The 17,728-nt window shown below is 48.6% G+C and overlaps 7 protein-coding genes across 7 annotated transcripts; 1 reads left to right on the top strand and 6 right to left on the bottom strand.

Moving 5' to 3' along the window:
* Positions 1-1,271: 1,271 nt before the first annotated feature.
* Positions 1,272-4,113, bottom strand: ONS95_006445 (uncharacterized protein; the record flags this gene model as incomplete). Its single annotated transcript, XM_058499906.1, has 2 exons — positions 1,272-2,120; positions 2,176-4,113. 2 exons carry the CDS (start codon positions 4,111-4,113, stop codon positions 1,272-1,274), a joined length of 2,787 nt encoding a protein of 928 aa, XP_058349740.1.
* Positions 4,114-4,176: 63 nt separating this feature from the next.
* ONS95_006444 (uncharacterized protein) lies at positions 4,177-4,453 on the bottom strand (the record flags this gene model as incomplete). The annotated part of the gene is given in 2 exon segments (XM_058499905.1): positions 4,177-4,429; positions 4,449-4,453. 2 exon segments carry the CDS (start codon positions 4,451-4,453, stop codon positions 4,177-4,179), a joined length of 258 nt encoding a protein of 85 aa, XP_058349739.1.
* Positions 4,454-4,469: 16 nt separating this feature from the next.
* Positions 4,470-4,817, bottom strand: ONS95_006443 (uncharacterized protein; the record flags this gene model as incomplete). The annotated part of the gene is made up of 1 exon (XM_058499904.1): positions 4,470-4,817. One exon carries the CDS (start codon positions 4,815-4,817, stop codon positions 4,470-4,472), a length of 348 nt encoding a protein of 115 aa, XP_058349738.1.
* An 816-nt stretch (positions 4,818-5,633) lies between these two features.
* Positions 5,634-7,626, bottom strand: ONS95_006442 (uncharacterized protein). The gene is made up of 3 exons (XM_058499903.1): positions 7,373-7,626; positions 7,160-7,322; positions 5,634-7,115 (listed from the first exon to the last, which is right to left on the bottom strand). The coding sequence occupies exons 1-3, from the start codon at positions 7,419-7,421 to the stop codon at positions 5,732-5,734; spliced, it is 1,596 nt and encodes a 531-aa protein (XP_058349737.1). The 5' UTR covers positions 7,422-7,626; the 3' UTR covers positions 5,634-5,731.
* A 144-nt stretch (positions 7,627-7,770) lies between these two features.
* On the top strand, positions 7,771-9,348 carry ONS95_006441 (uncharacterized protein). Its single transcript, XM_058499902.1, has 5 exons — positions 7,771-7,987; positions 8,080-8,111; positions 8,197-8,254; positions 8,384-8,707; positions 9,253-9,348. Exons 1-4 carry the CDS (start codon positions 7,891-7,893, stop codon positions 8,560-8,562), a joined length of 366 nt encoding a protein of 121 aa, XP_058349736.1. The 5' UTR covers positions 7,771-7,890; the 3' UTR covers positions 8,563-8,707; positions 9,253-9,348.
* On the bottom strand, positions 9,254-14,167 carry ONS95_006440 (uncharacterized protein; the record flags this gene model as incomplete). The annotated part of the gene is made up of 3 exons (XM_058499901.1): positions 9,254-9,987; positions 10,045-10,504; positions 10,555-14,167. The coding sequence occupies one exon, from the start codon at positions 14,165-14,167 to the stop codon at positions 13,076-13,078; it is 1,092 nt and encodes a 363-aa protein (XP_058349735.1). The 3' UTR covers positions 9,254-9,987; positions 10,045-10,504; positions 10,555-13,075.
* Positions 14,168-15,031: 864 nt separating this feature from the next.
* ONS95_006439 (uncharacterized protein) lies at positions 15,032-16,705 on the bottom strand (the record flags this gene model as incomplete). The annotated part of the gene is made up of 2 exons (XM_058499900.1): positions 15,032-16,102; positions 16,148-16,705. The coding sequence occupies 2 exons, from the start codon at positions 16,703-16,705 to the stop codon at positions 15,032-15,034; spliced, it is 1,629 nt and encodes a 542-aa protein (XP_058349734.1).
* Between the last annotated feature and the right edge of the window lie 1,023 nt (positions 16,706-17,728).

The following is a 17,728-nucleotide window of genomic DNA, read 5'->3' as shown; positions in this document are numbered from 1 at the left end:
TCAGTCAGTCAGTCATCCAAGCTCGAATCAAGCCACATCCCAGACATTCACCGAACGTCCGACTTTCGCCTGCCCCTCTCCCGAATTATTGTCGCGTGGTACTCTACTGATATTCCGACTAAGTTTTATTTAGATTTATTTACCTTACCCATACTGCAAGATCGTGAGGAGTCACCGCGGACTTGAAGTCGGAGGATCAAAGTTTATAACCTCACTGGTCTGGGGTGGTTTGACATTCTCGGCAGATCGATTGTTGTTAGCTGATCGCAGGACCAGTTGCTGTACCCAACTAAGACGCTTGAACCTCCAAGGCAAGACCGGATAGTTATTAGAGACAAATACAAGACAGAGTATACCTATATGCAATGTAATATACACCTGTGGCAGTTAGTTATTACCGACTCACCTCTCTCATAAACCAATACCAATAAAGTATATCAAAGCCCCGGTAAAAGAGCGGGGTGCGGTGCTCACAGTGAAGAAGGTCAGTCAGACCCAGCATGATCAAGGAGCCACAGCTCGCAGCTCCCCTTGCTCCCCCTTTATTAGCGAGAACAGCCGAGCAAAACAGTACCTACCTACCTACTTACCTTATGTACCTACCTGCCAACTGTGTCACAACACCATCAACATCCCATGTCACGCCAACCCCAAACACAGAGACAGGACAAGTTCCTGAGGAGATCCTGTAATTTACAAGAGAGACGGAGCTCTAGGCTGTAGTCAGACTTAGTAAAACCTCATGGTGGAGACTCCCCGGGAGAAAAAAGCACAAAGAATGAAGTAGATACTAAGAGAAAAAAAAAAGGCAAGGTTTCAAAGTGCAGTCTTCTATTCTATCATCCTATATCATATCCAAATCCATCGAGTTTCTCCACCTTCCTCCTGTATCCGTTATCCGTTATCCAATCTACACATTCCCCTCACCTCACGAATATCGCACAGAAGCCTACTGCGAGGACGAGCTTCATTAGCCCTGCCCAATAAAAATCAGAGACTAATTAATATATATAGACCTGCAGGTGAGGTCTCCAGAGTTTATTCCTTCCAAAATAATAACTTATCCGCTAAAACAAACCCGTCAAGATCGTCATCCTCTCTCTCTCTCTCTGTCTCTCTCTCTCTCTCTCTCTCTCTCTCTCTCTCTCTCTCTCTCTCTCTCTCTCTCTCTCTCTCTCTCTCTCTCATATTGCTCGTTCATTTACTTCTCATTACTCGTCTATTTATTCTTCATCGCTCTCATCGATTATACGCCTCGACTGCTTCTGCGCTCAATCTCTACTTCTCGGCTCTCCATCCTCAATTGTCTTGGCGCTCAGATCTTCAAAGTGCGAGTCAAGCTCACCAACAATATTCCCATCCTCAGAGAGACTGTCCTGGTTCTCCAATTCCATTTCGTTCTGTTGTTGCAGAACGGTATCGTCATCATCGCTGTCAGCCACGAACTCAGCTGATTTGTATTTGGTTGATTCTCTTCCCGCAAGCCGTCGCTTCTTCTTCTTCGGCATTGGCTCATCATCTTCCGCATCTTCGCTGTCTGCATTTCCCTTCTTCTTCCCAGGTCTATTTCTTAGCTTCTTATTTTCACCTTTCGTCTTGGGTGCTTTGCGCTTCCTTTCGACGTGTATGTCAGTCTCGCCATCCGCTGTGATGTCAACTGCAGCTCGCTCCTCAGCAAGCATCCTGTCACGAATCGCGGCCTCCTCTCTCTCTTTTCTGATCCTCGCAAGCCTCTCATGCTCTTTCTCCAGCGCTTCCAGTCGCTCTTCTTCTCGGCGCCTCAAATCAGCTTGACGTCTCTCCATGGCGACTCGAAGCTGCTCGTTATTCTTTTCTTCGTATTCCTGCTGGCTAGCAACAGCTCTCTCAAGTTGCTTTCGAAGCGTGTTGCGAGCCATATTGGCACGCTGATTGACATCATCCTTGGGATATGGACATTGTGGATGGGCAACGACTTCGTCTAATGCCGCAATTGCCAACTCGAGACCTTTGGCGACACTTTGAACTTGCTGCAACGACCGCTGCGTCTCATTCAGAGAGTACATCACAGTTGCGAGCTGAATCTGGACGAACGCAACATTGAACTTAAGGTGGACTTCTTCTGGAGAAGCATTTAAAGCCTGTTCAAAAGTATTAGCCTGTTGGTTCCCAAGGGAAAAAAAGACGCAAACACACCTGCTGTGAACATTCAAGTGCCATCTGATAAGCATTTAAGTTGCGATCAGCCTTTCCCTTGTTCAGCCATGCTCGACCGAGACAGGCCAGTATATCGGGATCATTCTTGTTTCCTTTCGATAATGCGATCCCATAGCTCTCAATAGCCTTAGAATACTGCTTCATCTCACAATATAAGTGGCCAAGATTAACATAAACATAGGCATCCTCGATAGTATCTCGGACCTTCTGGAGAATGAGTAACGCATTCCGAAGATCTTTCTTATCTTCAATCAGCGCAATAGCAATGCCTTGTGCAGCATAGGCGTTGTGGGGATCCAACTGCAGTACTTTTTCAAAGAACTCAACAGACTTGATATACATAGCACTCCGCTTTTGTTTCTCCTGATCTGTCCCACGTCGCATTTCTCGAGCAGACTGCAAGTAAAGGGAACCCATGCCGACTAGAGCATACCGATCGTGCTTGTCGTGATTTTGTAAGGTGTGCTTGTAATGGCGCAGCTCGGGATCTTCGGCCATATTTCTTGGTCTCCGCCTCGAGTACACTTTGCCCAGGTACCAGCCGTATAAAGCACGTACTTCGGGATCTGTCGAGTTACCTTCGTACAGCTTTGCAACGGACTGCGGTCCTTTGTCTTGTGGAGATTGGCACATTTTGATGTGTGAAAGTCGAGTCAGGGCATCGGTGTAGTTGTCGTGTTGATTCAACAGCTGCTCGTAAACACCAACAGCTCGGTCTTTAAGGTCTCTTGCCTCGTAACTTCGGCCCAGGTTAAAGCCGATTGTTGTAACGAGAGCATCTATGTCGGTGCCGGCATCATCATCCTGCTCTCCCAGTCTCGTGCAAGCTCGCAGTGCTGCCTCGAACATTTCGCCAGCAAGTTCGTAATTCTTGGCATGGAAGTGAAAGCATCCAATATTGTTTGTCAGCTGTGGTGGGATGAAATGACGAAGAGCATTCTGAAGGGAGGCTTGGGTTGCTGAACTCTCCACGTCGATGTGACCGTCTGATTCCGCAATTCGATCGATTTCCAGTTCTTCCACCTCTAGAAGACACCGGAGAGCTTTGTCTGGATATTCTGTCTCATAAAGTCGGGCTAGAGTCAACAACACCGTGGCATCGGGCATGTGGGTGCTCTTAGGGCCTTTCCATGAAGCTCGGACGCTTTCCAGAAGTTGAATCGCTCTCTGTGCACTCTTATCTTCTCCACGAGTGTACTGAGTTTCGAAAGCTTCCTCGGCAAATAGTGTACCCAGCAGGATTTTGGCTGCATAGTTTCGAGGATGGTGAACCATCTTCTCCAAGCGTAGTTTGGCTTCTCCAACATCATACTGAAGGACAAATAATTGGGCTGCGCCAAACTTCGCAGCGAGATAGCCACTGTTAGCCCCTCCCCGAGCATCATCTGCGCGACGGTAGCAATCGCTTGCTCGGTCGAGGCTGCCTGCGTAATGCTCTTTCCGCCCAAGTAGATACCAGCCATCGCTTGCAATGGTATTGAGATCTGTATATTGAATTGCCTTATGAGCTAAGGAATCAACTTTAGAGAAAGATTTCCTCAATAGAAAGTAGTCGGCGAATGTTGCGCAAGTAAGGGGCAGGTTTGAATCCAGCTTGAAGGATTCCTGTATGTACTCCGTTATGGCTTTCTTGTAGAGAGAGATGAACTCGGGACTTTGTACAGGAAACCTGCTACTCGCGTCGATGTAATAGAGGCCGATTAAAGTAGTTGCAAATGTGGAATTGAGATTAATTTCAAGACTTCTCTCCCAAGCTACTCTGGCGTCTTCTTTAAATCCTAATTCCCAGAGACAATAGCCAATGCCAATTCTGGGATCTGGGTCAACGAAATCAGGCATCTTTGCAAGAACTTCTTGGTATCCTGCCAAAGCCTCGGGATATTTTTCCAGTGAGAAAAGCACTCTTGCTTTTCCCATCACAGCCAACACATTCTTTCCTCCAGAAGCCCGAGTAGCATCTCCGAATGACTTGAGTGCCTTCTACAGAAGGTCGGCTTTCTCTGAGTCGATGGATCCTTCTACGGATGACCCGGTAGCTGCTGTCGCTTTCGAAGATGACTGCAGGGATGCTCTCAATAAGTATAGAGCGCCGCGTGCAAGAAACAAGGGCGGAAAAGAAGGATTGATTCGTGAAGCATCTTTGAGAGCCGAGACGGCCAGTTGTAGATAGTACTCCTTGGTCTTCGCCTCCGATATTGGTACACCTTCAGGCGCAAGGCGGGGTGCCTTTCGACTTTCCCGCAGATACATACAGCATAAACAACTCAGCATGCTCAGTTTCTCCTGGACTCCTTTTCTTGTAATAAATTTCCAGCGCGGACAAGAGTTTTAATTGCATCTTCCATCGTGCCTTGCTTCGCATATGCAAGAGCAATCGTCATCCAGTACCTTGGGGCAGCATGCTCTATCTCTAGCTGAGAACAGAGCTCGTTCGGATCAGAGAGGTCTTCGAAGTAGATTTCGACGGCATGAGCATCATCTTCGACTTCAACTTTTTGCTCGAGGTGGACCGCGATATCCAGTGTTGACGGGATATCGGAGAAGCGCTGAGATAGAACATTGACGTTCGCGCATTTGTTGGTTGCGCGGCCGTTTTGGTCATTTGGCTGTCTAGGAGACATGGTAATCAGTTTACCACCTGGGATGGTGGTACAGAAGTGATAAGACTATGCATGCGGCGAGGGGACCAAGAAGTACCTCAGATTGTTCAGACAATAACATTGCGCGCTAGCTCTTGAAGCAGGAAATGCCCGCCTAGCCTGTCCAGGCACCAGCCCACAATTTCGAGGACTAGGCGCGGGCGCACCCGAGGCGACTTGGCTCAAGCGTCAACGAAGTGGACCCCATGACGGCCTTGGCTCCCCACAACCTGCGGAGTAGACACAAGCATAAGCAGATAGGGCTGCTATTCTGTCTCCACTTGTACCTATCTGCCAAAGCAAGACGAGCCGTGCTCCCAGGGACAATCGTTAGCCAGGAATCCATACTGGCAGAGAAACTTTGTTGGCAAGCACCAACCAGGTAACACGAGTATGATGGAACATCATTAAATAATTTATTGTCGCAACTGAGCGACGCAACGCTCGTATTGATGATAGAGTTATTAGCCAACCGGATTCGGGTAATTGCATACACTCAAATCGTGCTCTTTCACGAGATGAATACTTATCAAGTTGAAGGGTTCCCATACTAGATGAACCAGAAAATTAGCTTATGCCCTCATGATTTTGTTACCAATTGAATGATTTATTTACGCATAAACAATCAAGCGAGCTTTGCCGAACTTCGCGCGTCTGTTGGAAGCTTCTTTGCATGTTCTGCACCAACCAACGAGCCGAACTGGTTTGACGTTTAATCAGCTTAAAAAGGCTTGTTCTGTTTTTCAGGACAGTCAAGTAGATTCGACATTACTTGATTTTCAAGGTGTACCAGGCAAGTCGGAGAAGAAATAAACAAGATTCTGGAGTTCTATCTAGCTTCTAATAACCAACCCGGCTTAAATTTAGCCTCTGCAAAACAACGTCAATATCTCTCTTTACTTCGCCACCCCATTTTCATGCAACTCAACCACCTCCCCAATCCCATTCACATTCACGTCCACCACTTTACCCACACCATTCTCTTTCAAACCTCCCTTCCCATCTCTGACCTCCTCCGCAGTATCCACCAAAATCTTAAACGCCCTCCGCAGGAACTTCTCCTCCGCCAATGGATTCGCACTCACAACCCGAATCACATACTCGCCACCAACAACACTACTCGTGATAAAAATCTCGCCCCGACTATTGATCAACTCATATACCTCCCTCGTAACCGCATTCTTTTCCTCCTGGCTCTTCCCCTCCCCCTTCGGCGTAATCGCAAACACCGTCAGCGCAAAGTTCGGACCCGTCACAATCTCAAAGAGATCTTTCCTCGTTTCTAACAACCCAGCAAATACCTCGCCCAGCTTGACATGTTTCCGAATATGCGCTTGCAGACCATTAACGCCATAAGTCCTCAACACGAACCAGATCTTCAGACTCCTGAATCGTCTGCCAAGAGGGATCTGCCAATCTCTGTAATCCGTCACAAGCCCGCTTTCCGAGAACTCGTTGCGGAGGAAACTAGGCATGATAGACAGCGCATCGATCAGATCCTTGCGCTTCTTGACGTACAAGCACGACGCGTCGAAGTTAGTAAGCAGCCACTTATGCATGTTCGTATCGAAGGAGTGGAAATGCTTGAACTGCGCTGTGTGATGTTGATACTCGGGACAGACAAGAGCTGCTCCAGCATACGCTGCATCGATATGAACCCAGATCTCGCCGGGAGCATTCGGAGGCGCGTACTTGGCGATCGTCGCAGCGATACCGTCGAAATCGTCGACGGCACAAGTCGCCGTCGTTCCAAGCGTCGCCGTCAGGAAGAAGGGTTCAAGTTTCTGTTCCTGGCACTCTTTCAATATATCTTCCAACGCTGAGCCCGTCATAGCGAATCCATTATCCTTGAATACTGGAACAGAACGATATCTGACACCTGCGATCTGAGCAGCTTTTTGGGTAGCGCTGTGCGCTGCTTCGCTTCCAAGCGCGATAATCCTGCCTCTTTTATATGCAATCGCATCTTCAAGCTCGAGACCAGCGAGATGAGCTGTCGTCTCGCGCAAGTATTTGTCTCTTGCCGCCACCATGACAGTGACAATCGCCTCGGATGCCGAGCCTTGTATCACTCCTCCGCCCTCACTCGTAGACAAGTAGCAGTCCGGGAGATTGAAGAGTTTGGCGAGCCAGTCGAGGGTGACGGTTTCGAGCTCTGTAACTGCCGGAGAGCAGATCCAGTTGAATGCTGGGGCGGTGAATGCTGCTGAGTAGAGCTCGCCGAGAATACCAGGGAAGGAAGAGGAAGCTGGAAAGAAGGCCATGAAATTGGGGGATTGCCTGCACAATTAGCTCAAGTTGACAAAGATTAAGGACAAATATACCAATGCGTAAGTCCCGGCATTATCTTGGTCTCAATATCCTTCTGAATATCTGCCCAGGACTCTCCATCTTGTGGTGGTCCATCTGGGAGGAGTTTCTTCAGGTACCCAGGTTCGACATTCGACACCACCCTTCTGTCCTCAATTGTATCGTAATAGTTAACGACTATTTTGGGTCAGCTTCCATTATGAATAGACCGCCCTGGAGGCACAAACTCTCGTCAATTGCTGACGCTGCAGCTTCTTTGAACTGCTTTGAGTCCATTTTGATCTCTGTCAATAGCGGGGTAGTTGCAAGAAAACAGCGGGATCCAAGGCCTCTAAAGATGAAGAGAACGAAGGTGAAGACAAAAAGAAAAGACCGAAGAAATCTGCCTCTATATAAGTACTCTAAGCAATCCTCAATGCAAATACAAATCTGTCTGCACCACCGTGAACCAGATGTAGATGTAATCCGGAATACTTTGAAGGGCGTATTCTTGACGTTCCGCAACGCGGCGGGGTTCCGTCATGTCATCCTTCAAAACCCGCCTTTTGCCTGAGGCGACAATGACACCCCTGCCATCGATGATGGTGGAATCTACCCCACATCCGAGGACATCTCAAAGTCAACAATCACTTTAACCTCACACTAGAACAACCAGCGTCTACAGTCCTCGTTCGCACTTCGACAGACTACCTTCAAAATCAAAGCAAACAATTTGAGCTCCTTTCTATCAACAGCTTCTTTCACAATGTCAGGCAAATTCGAGCCCAAGACACCAGTCACTCTTGCCCCTCCAAAATCCGATCCTATTTCCACAGAAACGCTAGCAAAGTGTGACGGTACCGGTATGATAGCTCTCTTCCTTATTCAACTCTATGCTCTCATTTTTGCCTAATTGCCCTTTGAATTTACCCTGCCAAAGACTGACGATTCCCAGGACCAGATGGAAAATGCTACGTTGCAATCAAGGTACACAACCTTTTCACTGTTCCTTGAACAGATACTCCAGAGGACAACATGGCAGACGAGCAGTCATTGACACATTTCACAACAGGGCAAAGTCTTTGATGTAACAGGCAACAAGAGCTATCTGCCAGGCGGATCATACCACGGTACACTTCCCTCCTCTCTCCCTCCTCGTCCTCCTCAACCTCTACCTTTCCCATCTGACTCGTTCTCTCAACCTCTTCTTCATCCAATCTCCCTTGAAATGTCATGAAACTAACAATTCCTTTCCCCAGTCTTCGCCGGCCACGACGCCTCCCGCGCCCTAGGAATGACCTCCACAAAAGCCGAAGACGTCAACCCAGACTGGTCAACACTCTCCGACAAAGAGAAGGGCACTCTCGAAGACTGGTTAACCTTCTTCTCCAAGCGGTACAATGTCGTTGGAGTTGTGGAGGGGGCTACGAATCAATGAATGTGAATATGGAATTAAGATCTAGAGGCAAGGAAGGAGGAAGTGGTATCGACTGGTGGAAACGAGGAAGGTTGAATGAATGGAGCCTGCGGGGTGCGCAGAAAAGATACCCTCACTATGTCCAGGACTGAGACGTATGGCGCACGTATGTTTATTTCCAGTCAAAAACACAGCACCAAGCACCACTTGGCTCGAACCACTTTTCAACCAAATGCAAAGTTCAAAGATCAGTAGCCAGTCGCCCACGAGAGAGAGTCCTCTTCTTTCCTCGAAGAGATATTTCTCTCCATTCGATTCTCATTGTCATGCTAAGCTACACAATTCCAACATCGACATCGACATCAACATCTCCATCTCCCCTCTCCAAATATCCCCCTCAAGACCACCTTTTCACCTCATCCCCGACCTCACCCCATCTCCTCCCCAGCCCATCTCACCTCAATCCCATATCAAAACCAACCCATCATTATCCTCCAGTCCAGTCCAAACCCTTTCATCCCTTCCCCTTCCCCCACTCATCCCTCCCCTTCCCCCTCTCATTCCTTGTCATCCCCCTCCTTTCTTTCCCCACAACCCCCCCTCCCCTCCCACCCATCTCAACCACACAAAAACTCACCAAACCGTACCACCAAACCACTCACATCTTACTAAAATACACCACATACCCATCACCGCTGACGTACTACCAAGCCAACCACCCCCACCTCCACTCGCACAACCCAAAACCACATGGCTCAACTGCAACACACCCATACCGATCGCGTCCTGTCGTCTCACCAATCTGTCTATCTATCTATCTGTCTATCTAGTCTGCAGAGCAATGGTGCACTGTACCCCCAACATCTTTTTCTGGGGCAGTAACAAACGAGATCTGATCTAGTTGCCTCGTCTGGTATCTCAATTATATATCATGAATTATGCAATCCATATTTGCATGATATGTGTTGTGCTACCGGTGTGCGTAATACGGAGTGACATTGAGAAAGTATTTCTTATAAAGATTTGTGTGTATGACCTCAAGGTATCGCTTGTTTGAAAAGGGGAGGTCTGCATCTTGCTTGGTTTCACGTATATTGTGCTGGTAACAGAGAGATATGATATCATGTATGTCAACACAAAGCAGATGCAGAATTTGGAGCAGAGCTTGATCAACAACTCCTCCACGAGCTGTCACAGACGACAATTAGACGCAGACACATATATCATAGACCAGCTTCGTCCAAAGAATTCAGTCATCCACTCACCAAGCAGCCGCGATAGAATGAGAAACGAGCCGGCCCGTCGCATCAACAAATAGACAAAATTCCCACCCCACCAGATAGCAGATCTCCTCCCACCGAGTAACGCAGACAGATACCTCCCTAACACCGCCGATACCCACTTTGCCGAGCCGAGATTGCTCAGAAAGAAAACAACAGGCCCCCCCTGCGCTTTCTCATTAATACCTAAGCACAGCAGAGACCAGGACACCAGAGAACTCACAAAAGCACAGCACGAAAACCAAATCGATGCAGACTGACTCGACTCGCCCGACTCCTCGCATGCAACCATACAGCTCAACAACCACAAAGAAGCGCAACACAGAATAAGTCTCGCTCTGCTGACCAAGATAGCATCGAACCAGTTCAACCACGCCATAGAATGGAGATTTTACTGTTGTTGTTGCTGCTGTTGCTGTTCTTGTTGTTGTTGACTAGCCATAGCCGCCTCATGAGCTGCGTGAGCAGCTACCCAAGCATCGTATGCTTCTTTCTCTTTCACGCATTTCGGGCACAAAGAATCCTTAGGAAATGTGCCTAAAATGACTTTGACGCCGAAACACTGGTGAAGTTCATCCACCCTAGCGAAATGGCACCACGACACCAGGTCGAAAACACTGTGCGAGCAGTGGATGAATAGATTCTCTATCTGCTCGCACATGATTTCGAGAGGATTCAGGGTTCTCGAACGGATAGTTAGCATAGCATTTGTCGCGGCTCGGCCAGTACCTACGATTTTTCAGATCAAGAAATTAGTGATGTTGCCTTGAAACCGAATAGGAGCTTATACTCGAAGTATGACGCGGGATGTCAATAGAGATATCGTGTCGTGACGAATGTAAACGATTGTTTTGGCCCAAATGGGCGTTTTGGTGTGCTGCTGAGGGGATATATGTTGTATGAATAAGGGACAAGGCGAAAGATTGGACTGAAATACCGTGGCAAACGAAACGAAGACTTTGTGACTTCTACAATATTCTTTGTTCGGCCTGAAGTGGGTGGTGTAACCTGACTTACAAAGGGGTGCACTTTAATAATAGTAAATCGGCACCGCGGATAATCGGAAAGCTTGAATGATAAGTTACAAGAAGGAAATAGCAAATCGACTGTAACTGAGAGTCAGAGACCTGTCAAAGAACAAACAATGGACCGGGATATAGCATGTATCTATGCTTAAGCAGCAGGTTATTTGAGGATCTGCTACGGAAGACTTCCCTGTTGGATTGACGTCGTTATCTGCATCGCTGTGGATATGATCATCCATTTGGAGTGGACCCATGTACTTCTGGGAGATGCCTTTGAGTCTGTAAATACTCGGAATCCACGTCTACTTACTCTCGGCAATGCAAGACGTGCCCTTCAGAAGGCTACTGCTACTCTTTGTGTGCTGCAACTCCGGCAGCTAATACACATAGACAAACGAATATCTCTTGGCAAGTTTGAAAACATGTTGACCGAGTGGGTGATGGTCGAGATGGTATAGGACATCCAACAACACCGATCACGTTCGCGCAAATCCGACAAAAAAAGCCCGTTGGGAGTACAACATCTTTCGAGCCAGGATCCTTTGTTGCCACAAAGAAATTTTGGATCGTGTTGAGCGGGCTGCAGATGTGAAATATAGAAACTTCGGCCTTGTCAAGCTAGAGGCAGTAACACCAGCCACTGCCATGTTGTGATATGTGACCGTCTTTATGCTAGCTTCTGCGTGGCGTGAAATGGAGTACAAGACTGGATCTGGCAGGACGACGTCAAGGGTTCATCAACCGGGTAGGTGGACTCTACGATGAGACCATGGCTCCATGCTAACCATTTTGGGATGATATTGCATGAGAGAGGCGGTTGACAGACGTCTTGAAGAATCTTCAGCGGCCGAAGACTAACCTTGAGCCCTGTTACGGCCCGTGCCTCCCATGCCGGAACTTATCACATTGAAGGCGTACTGGATGTGATATCTTTGGATCATTGAGGCGGAGTTGGCCGAAGTAACGTTCTGATAGATGCTTGGACATGCTGTTCACAAATTGAATGTCAGGGCATCGACTCACTAGTGCCAACCTCGTGCGAGACCTCTTTCGCCTCATCCTGGTACCGTCACCAGAGCTCAGAAGTAATGAAGCAGCATTGGTAGTGGGAAAGTCGAAAGGCTTGCGGCAGCACCCGCGATTAGGAGGAGATTTTGGACCTTGCTACGGTATGTTCGTTGGCTGTAGATTGACGGTGCTGTTGCGCGGATCAGACGATGGTCACAGAAGCGGCCGAAGTTGTTGTGTAACCGGAGAATCCATACCATGGGCTACAGTGTAACCGTACGAGAGAAACGAGGAGGCCAGGATCTATGGTGCTGGTTGTACAGCATGGGCTAGGCGAAGCCATCTTTCTTTAGCGGATTTTGAAAGACCTGCCCCCAGGCAGTTGTCGAGGTGTTTCGGAGATCCAATTGCTTTTTTTCCTTCAAATTAAGATCCGTTGGGTGCGCGGAATCCGGAGGTTGCTCCGCTCGAAAGAGGAATGCTGAGAGGCTGCTGCAATTGCAAGGATCCTGAACATGCAATTGCCAGTAACAAAGCAGATTGAAAGTCGTATGATGTCCTTCCTAGACGATGTGTGAAGGTTTGTAATGAATTGAAGAGTTGAAGGGTTGAAATAGCGGTGACGAGTTGATTGCCGTTTGTAGTGAAGGCAGGTCCAACCAACCATGTTCAACTGCAAAGGAAGGACCAAAGCAAATATTCGCAAAGTCCAACGATGATGGCAAGATGTAGAGACTTGCGTCAATAAAGACATTACTTCTGAGCTTACTTATTTCCCTGAATCCAGAAATGAAAAGGAAGATCGACTCTTCAAAGGACTCCACGTGATGTTTGGTAACTCCTTTTCTTAAGCGAGAGTGACTTGGAAATGTCTCCCAAAAAATGTCTCCCAAATGCTGTTCTGGACGTGAGTTGGCTTTACATCAGCTGGGGTTTGGAGCCAAGGCGAGGGAAGCGAGAGAAGGAGGCCTGGAGGGAGGGCGCTGAATAGAGCACAGGCTGACCGATCGGAAACGATGCCCGGATAAGAATTGCTTCTGCTGCCTTCCACTGCCACTGATAAAAAATGTCTCGGGTACCTAAGCTCAAACCCATCGAGCAGAAAACAATGGCAACCCATTCGCTTGTTCGATGTCCCCATCTCGTGCGCGCTGTTAACATTCCGCTCATCACAGCTCTACTAAGAAAGTTTGACAGTAGAGTTGAGAGAGATTGGCCAGGTCAAGGATCCAAAAGAGCTTCTACTCCATGCTTCATGACAATCCTCTTATTCTCCTCCCACTCAACCCACGCCATACCCTGCAACAAACAATCCGCCAGATCATCCAACTTCCCCATCTTCTCCTCCCCCTCGACCTTTGCAACCCCCTTCCTCCCCCCAGGCACCCTATCCCATTTCTCCACATACCTTCTCGCCATCTCCTTGACCTCTTCATTCCCAAGCTGAACCACATCTCCACTCTCAAGCCAGCTCCTCACAAGATCAATCTTCGCGCCTTTATTCCGAATCTTCGCACTCTTACTCCTCCTGACTTTCTTCCTCCCCTTGCCCTTCCCATTCCCCTTCTCCTCCACTTCTACCTCCACCTCCGCACCATCACCCTCACCCTCACCCTCCTCACCATCACCCTCCTCCCCAACCCAAAACGGCCCAACCTTCCCCGGCAACACACTCCTCACACACCCATCCCACAACCCCTCCCCCTTCAACGTACAAAGCACCGCATAAACCATACTCTCAAACATATTAACCCTAACCGTCCACTCCAATATATGTTTCGAGCCCATACTCCTGAAGCGCTGGCGCTCAATCAGAACATGTGTCGGATTCGCAGGGAGGATCTGCGTGCGTAGGAGAGTGTACGCAGCCTGTGACAGGGTCGAAGGATCGAACGCTTCTTTAATTACCGGAATCTTCTCAGTCGACTCCTCACCATCAGTTGGAAGAGCTGCAGTCGGAGGAGGAGGAGGACTAGATACAGCGAGTCGATGCCACGTATGGATAGACGGCAATGCTCTCTTCCTCTGCAATCCAACTCCAGCTCCAGTCTCCACTCGTGGCAGCAGACCCCGACGAGCCGGTACATCAAGTATACAATACGCCAGATTCCTAATCCCCATATCAATGCTCAAGATCCTAAGCGGCTTGCTCTTGCTCTTGCTCTTGCACTCGCTCTCTCTCGCGCTCTGGTTGATTTCATCCTGCAGACGCTGAATAAGCACAGATTTCGTGCCTGATGTCGAGATGCCGCATTTGAATGCTATTTGCTTTAATTGTGCGCCCTTGAGCGTGTGCGGGAGGGAGAATGGCATTTCATTTTATGGCGTTTTGAGTGATGATGATCATTGGGAGGTGAGGATTGAGGTTTGCCCTGAGGATGTGAGACGCGATCGATCGCGTCGCGAGGCTGTGGTGGGTCATCATGCAAGGCTGACGAGGCTGAGGTATGGATGAAGGAGGATGAGGTTTCGAAGACATGCTGAACTGTAGTGTTAATATGTTGATTTTGTTGTTTTCGTATATAGAGAATTTCTGTATCATGCAAATGGTCTGCGTTTGGCATTCTGAGCTCCGTTGACATCAAATTGTATGATCGAATGGTCAGGAAAGCTCAACGAGTCCTCCCAGATTTCACATTTTGAAAGATGACTGGATATTTAAACCTCCCTGAGAGTACTTGGACTAGTCTGTTACCTTTCTTCTTTTCTCCTTTTTACTGGAGCTTACAAACTTCAAAGAGAACTCAACTCGTACAGACGATAATAAGCAGCTATAAGTTTGCAGATTCATACGTAGGAGGTGGAGTGTCTTGCTAGGGTAGCGCATTATGATGTTAAGGAGCTGGGGTTTGGTATGAATGCTATTTAGTATTATTCAGCTGTGATAGAAGGGGAGACACGGAGCAGGAAAGACAGGAGGGAATGAGAATCGCATACTGCTGTTTAAATTTTTGTTTTGCTGCATCAATACATAACTTCGTTAAAATATCTGTGTTTGGCTGTTAATAACCCCTTGCGCAAAGTGCCCGTGAAATACTCCTCTAATGCTAATGCTCCCCTCCATGTTGCCTCACTCTCACACTTCCCGATTGTCAATAACGACAAGCGAAGTTCGCCACGCCTACCCAACCCCTCGGGAATACAACCAAAATATCTGCCCAGCAAGCAAAGCACCCTCTACACCGTCCTCTTCTCCAACAACAGCTCCCCAACAGGCACACCCCCCTTTCCTACAAACCCATCATTCTCCGCCCCCCTCTCAAACACCAAACTCCCTCTAACCCAAGTCTGCTTCACCACGCCCTTCATCCTCCTCCCCTGATACGGACTGACCTTATTCCTAAACAACATCTGCTCCCTACCCACCACAAACGTCCCCTCATCATCAAAAACACAAATATCCGCATCCATGCCCGGCCTCAGCGCCCCCTTCTTATGGCTCAACCCAACCTGCTTGGCGGTATTAAGCGAGCACAATCTCACGACGTCGAGGATCGTGATGGGGGATTTGGAAGTCGGTGCCCGCGCTGTGGCTTCCGTCCAGAGAATTGGGAGGCCAAGACCAACGGATGAAATTCCTCCCCAGGACGCGAAGAAATCGCCGCGTTCCTTCTCCTCTGCTTCCTCCGCTGTCAGCATCTCACCATTCACGCCTTTGTGGCCCTGCCCGGCGCCGGAACCACACCCGTGACCGAGATGCTCTGGCAGGAGTTTGAGTTCTGGCGTGCAGGGGCTGTGGTCGCTGACGATGGTTTGGAGGACTGAGTCTGGTTGGGAGAGTTCGTCCCAGAGACCGTCGCGGTTGACGGCGTTGCGGATGGGTGGACAGCATTTATGGCGGGTGTCGCCGTCCTGGACGTCTTCTGATGCGAGAGCGAGGTAGTGGAAGCATGTCTCGGCTGTGATTTTGATACCGCGGTCTCGTGCTGCGCGGAGGATAGGGACGCCTTCTAGAGCGGAGAGGTGGACTATGTGAAGTGGGAGATTGGGAGCGAGGTGAGCGAGGGAGAGGATCTCTTCGATAGCGTAGGTTTCGAATGCGGGGGGCCTAGAGTAGAGGAATGTGTTGTAGGATGTGAGGGGTCCTGAAGGTTGTAATGGAGGGAGGGAAGTTTGGACATCGTCGCCTACGGAGTCAGTGATGGGTGGGATCATTTCAGCGTGGAACATGAGAGTTGTTGCCGAGTTGGCGAGAGTTTTCATTGCAAGGGCAACATCTGATGAGGAGACCGCGGGAAATTCGTCGACCTGTATTGTTAGCTATGCTTCAGTCTTATGTACCTGAAGACTTACTCCGCTTTCAATCAAGAATCCCTTGAAACCCCTGACACCAGCCTCGACTAGTGGAAGAAGCTCTTCAGAGTTTCCGGGGATAATTCCACCATAGAAACCAACATCAACCCAGCACTTTCCTTGAGCTGCTTTGATTTTCTCCTTTAAGCCATCGACAGTAGTAGTTGGAGGAATTGCATTCAGTGGCATATCAATGACAGTAGTCACACCACCAGATGCAGCAGCTCTCGTTCCAGTATTGAATCCCTCCCATTCTGTTCGTCCGGGCTCATTCAAATGAACATGAGCATCGACCAGTCCTGGTAGGAGTAAATGAGGTGTATGGTCGATATAGGCCGTGTCAGCTGGGAAACTCGAGGCTGGAAGTACGGTTGGAAGAATGGATATGATGGTCCCGGTTTGAGGTGAGATGGTGATAGTTGCTGGCGAAACTACCAGATTGTTTTCCTGGTCGAAAATGACAGCCCTGGAAGAAACCAATACCGTAAGTGGGATATTGGAGTGGTGAGGTGGTGTATATGCGGGTGTTGGGTAGAAGGTATTCCTAGGACTTGACATGGTGGGCAACTGGGGTCCGATTTCGAAACAAAAAAGTGATGGAATGAATTATAAACCGGTTAAGACTATTCCCAGGTAAAAATAGACAGTTTTGAAAGTAAATTGTGCTTATCGGACTGTTGAGGGTGGTTGAGATAAGAAAATAGCCTTGAGACGAGGCTAGCGAAGGGATGAAAGGTAGTATAAACTGTGCTCTTTCACTTGAAGATCTGTAGGAAGACTGAAAAGAACAAAAGAAGAATGAAAAGACGGTCAAGCTAAATCTCTATCCATGAAATAGAGCAAGCCATCTAGTTCCAGGGTTTTGTGGGGTGCAGCACTGTATCCACCTGCTCATCGACAGACAGCCCAGCAAGATTCGGGTTGCTTATCTCGTATCTCAGCAGCTCTCACCTTGCCGGTTCGGGCGATAACGGTACCATGGCTAGAGCCTGTCAATGCTGGGAATGGGCCTATCGCCAGTTTTGGTCGAGTAACAACGAGTTTCTATCGAGTAAACCGCAAATCTAGTCTTGCGGCTAGAGAGGGGCGCACTAGGCGATGTTGAGGCCATCTTCATGCCGGCTGTACCGTCGGAGAGGTTCGGCTTCAGGTACTAAGTTACTGGTTTCATCAGGAACAGGTCTGTCAGGTACAAGGCAACATCGGCCTCAACGAGACGTAATAGAAAGACAAATCAATATTCATTCTCACATGCTGGACGACCCTGATCTAGGCTGATATAAGCCCTGCACGCCCTGCAGAGTGGGTGACTCGGGTGGGTGGAAAACTGGATGAGAAAGGAAGATGGTTGTCGTTCTCTACAGGCGAGTTCCGCGGACTGGGTAGGTGGGGGGCTGAAGTCTTGGGGGGCTTGGAGTTGGGAACTTGGGGGTGAGTGTAGTTAGGCGAGGTACGGTACAGGGGATGGGATCACAGGGGCTAACTCCGGGTAAAATATGTCCGGATGACGCATCTTGCAACTTTATTTGTAGAGCTCGTCTCGACTTTGTAAAATAAACAAACAGCTTCAACACGATAGAC

The sequence above is a fragment of the Cadophora gregata genome (genome assembly GCF_030347475.1).
Source record: "Cadophora gregata isolate MNR1 chromosome Unknown scaffold_18, whole genome shotgun sequence".
NCBI lineage: Eukaryota > Fungi > Ascomycota > Leotiomycetes > Helotiales > Ploettnerulaceae > Cadophora > Cadophora gregata.
The sequence above is the reverse complement of the archived record's forward strand: the minus strand, read 5'-3'. Positions and strand labels throughout refer to the sequence as shown.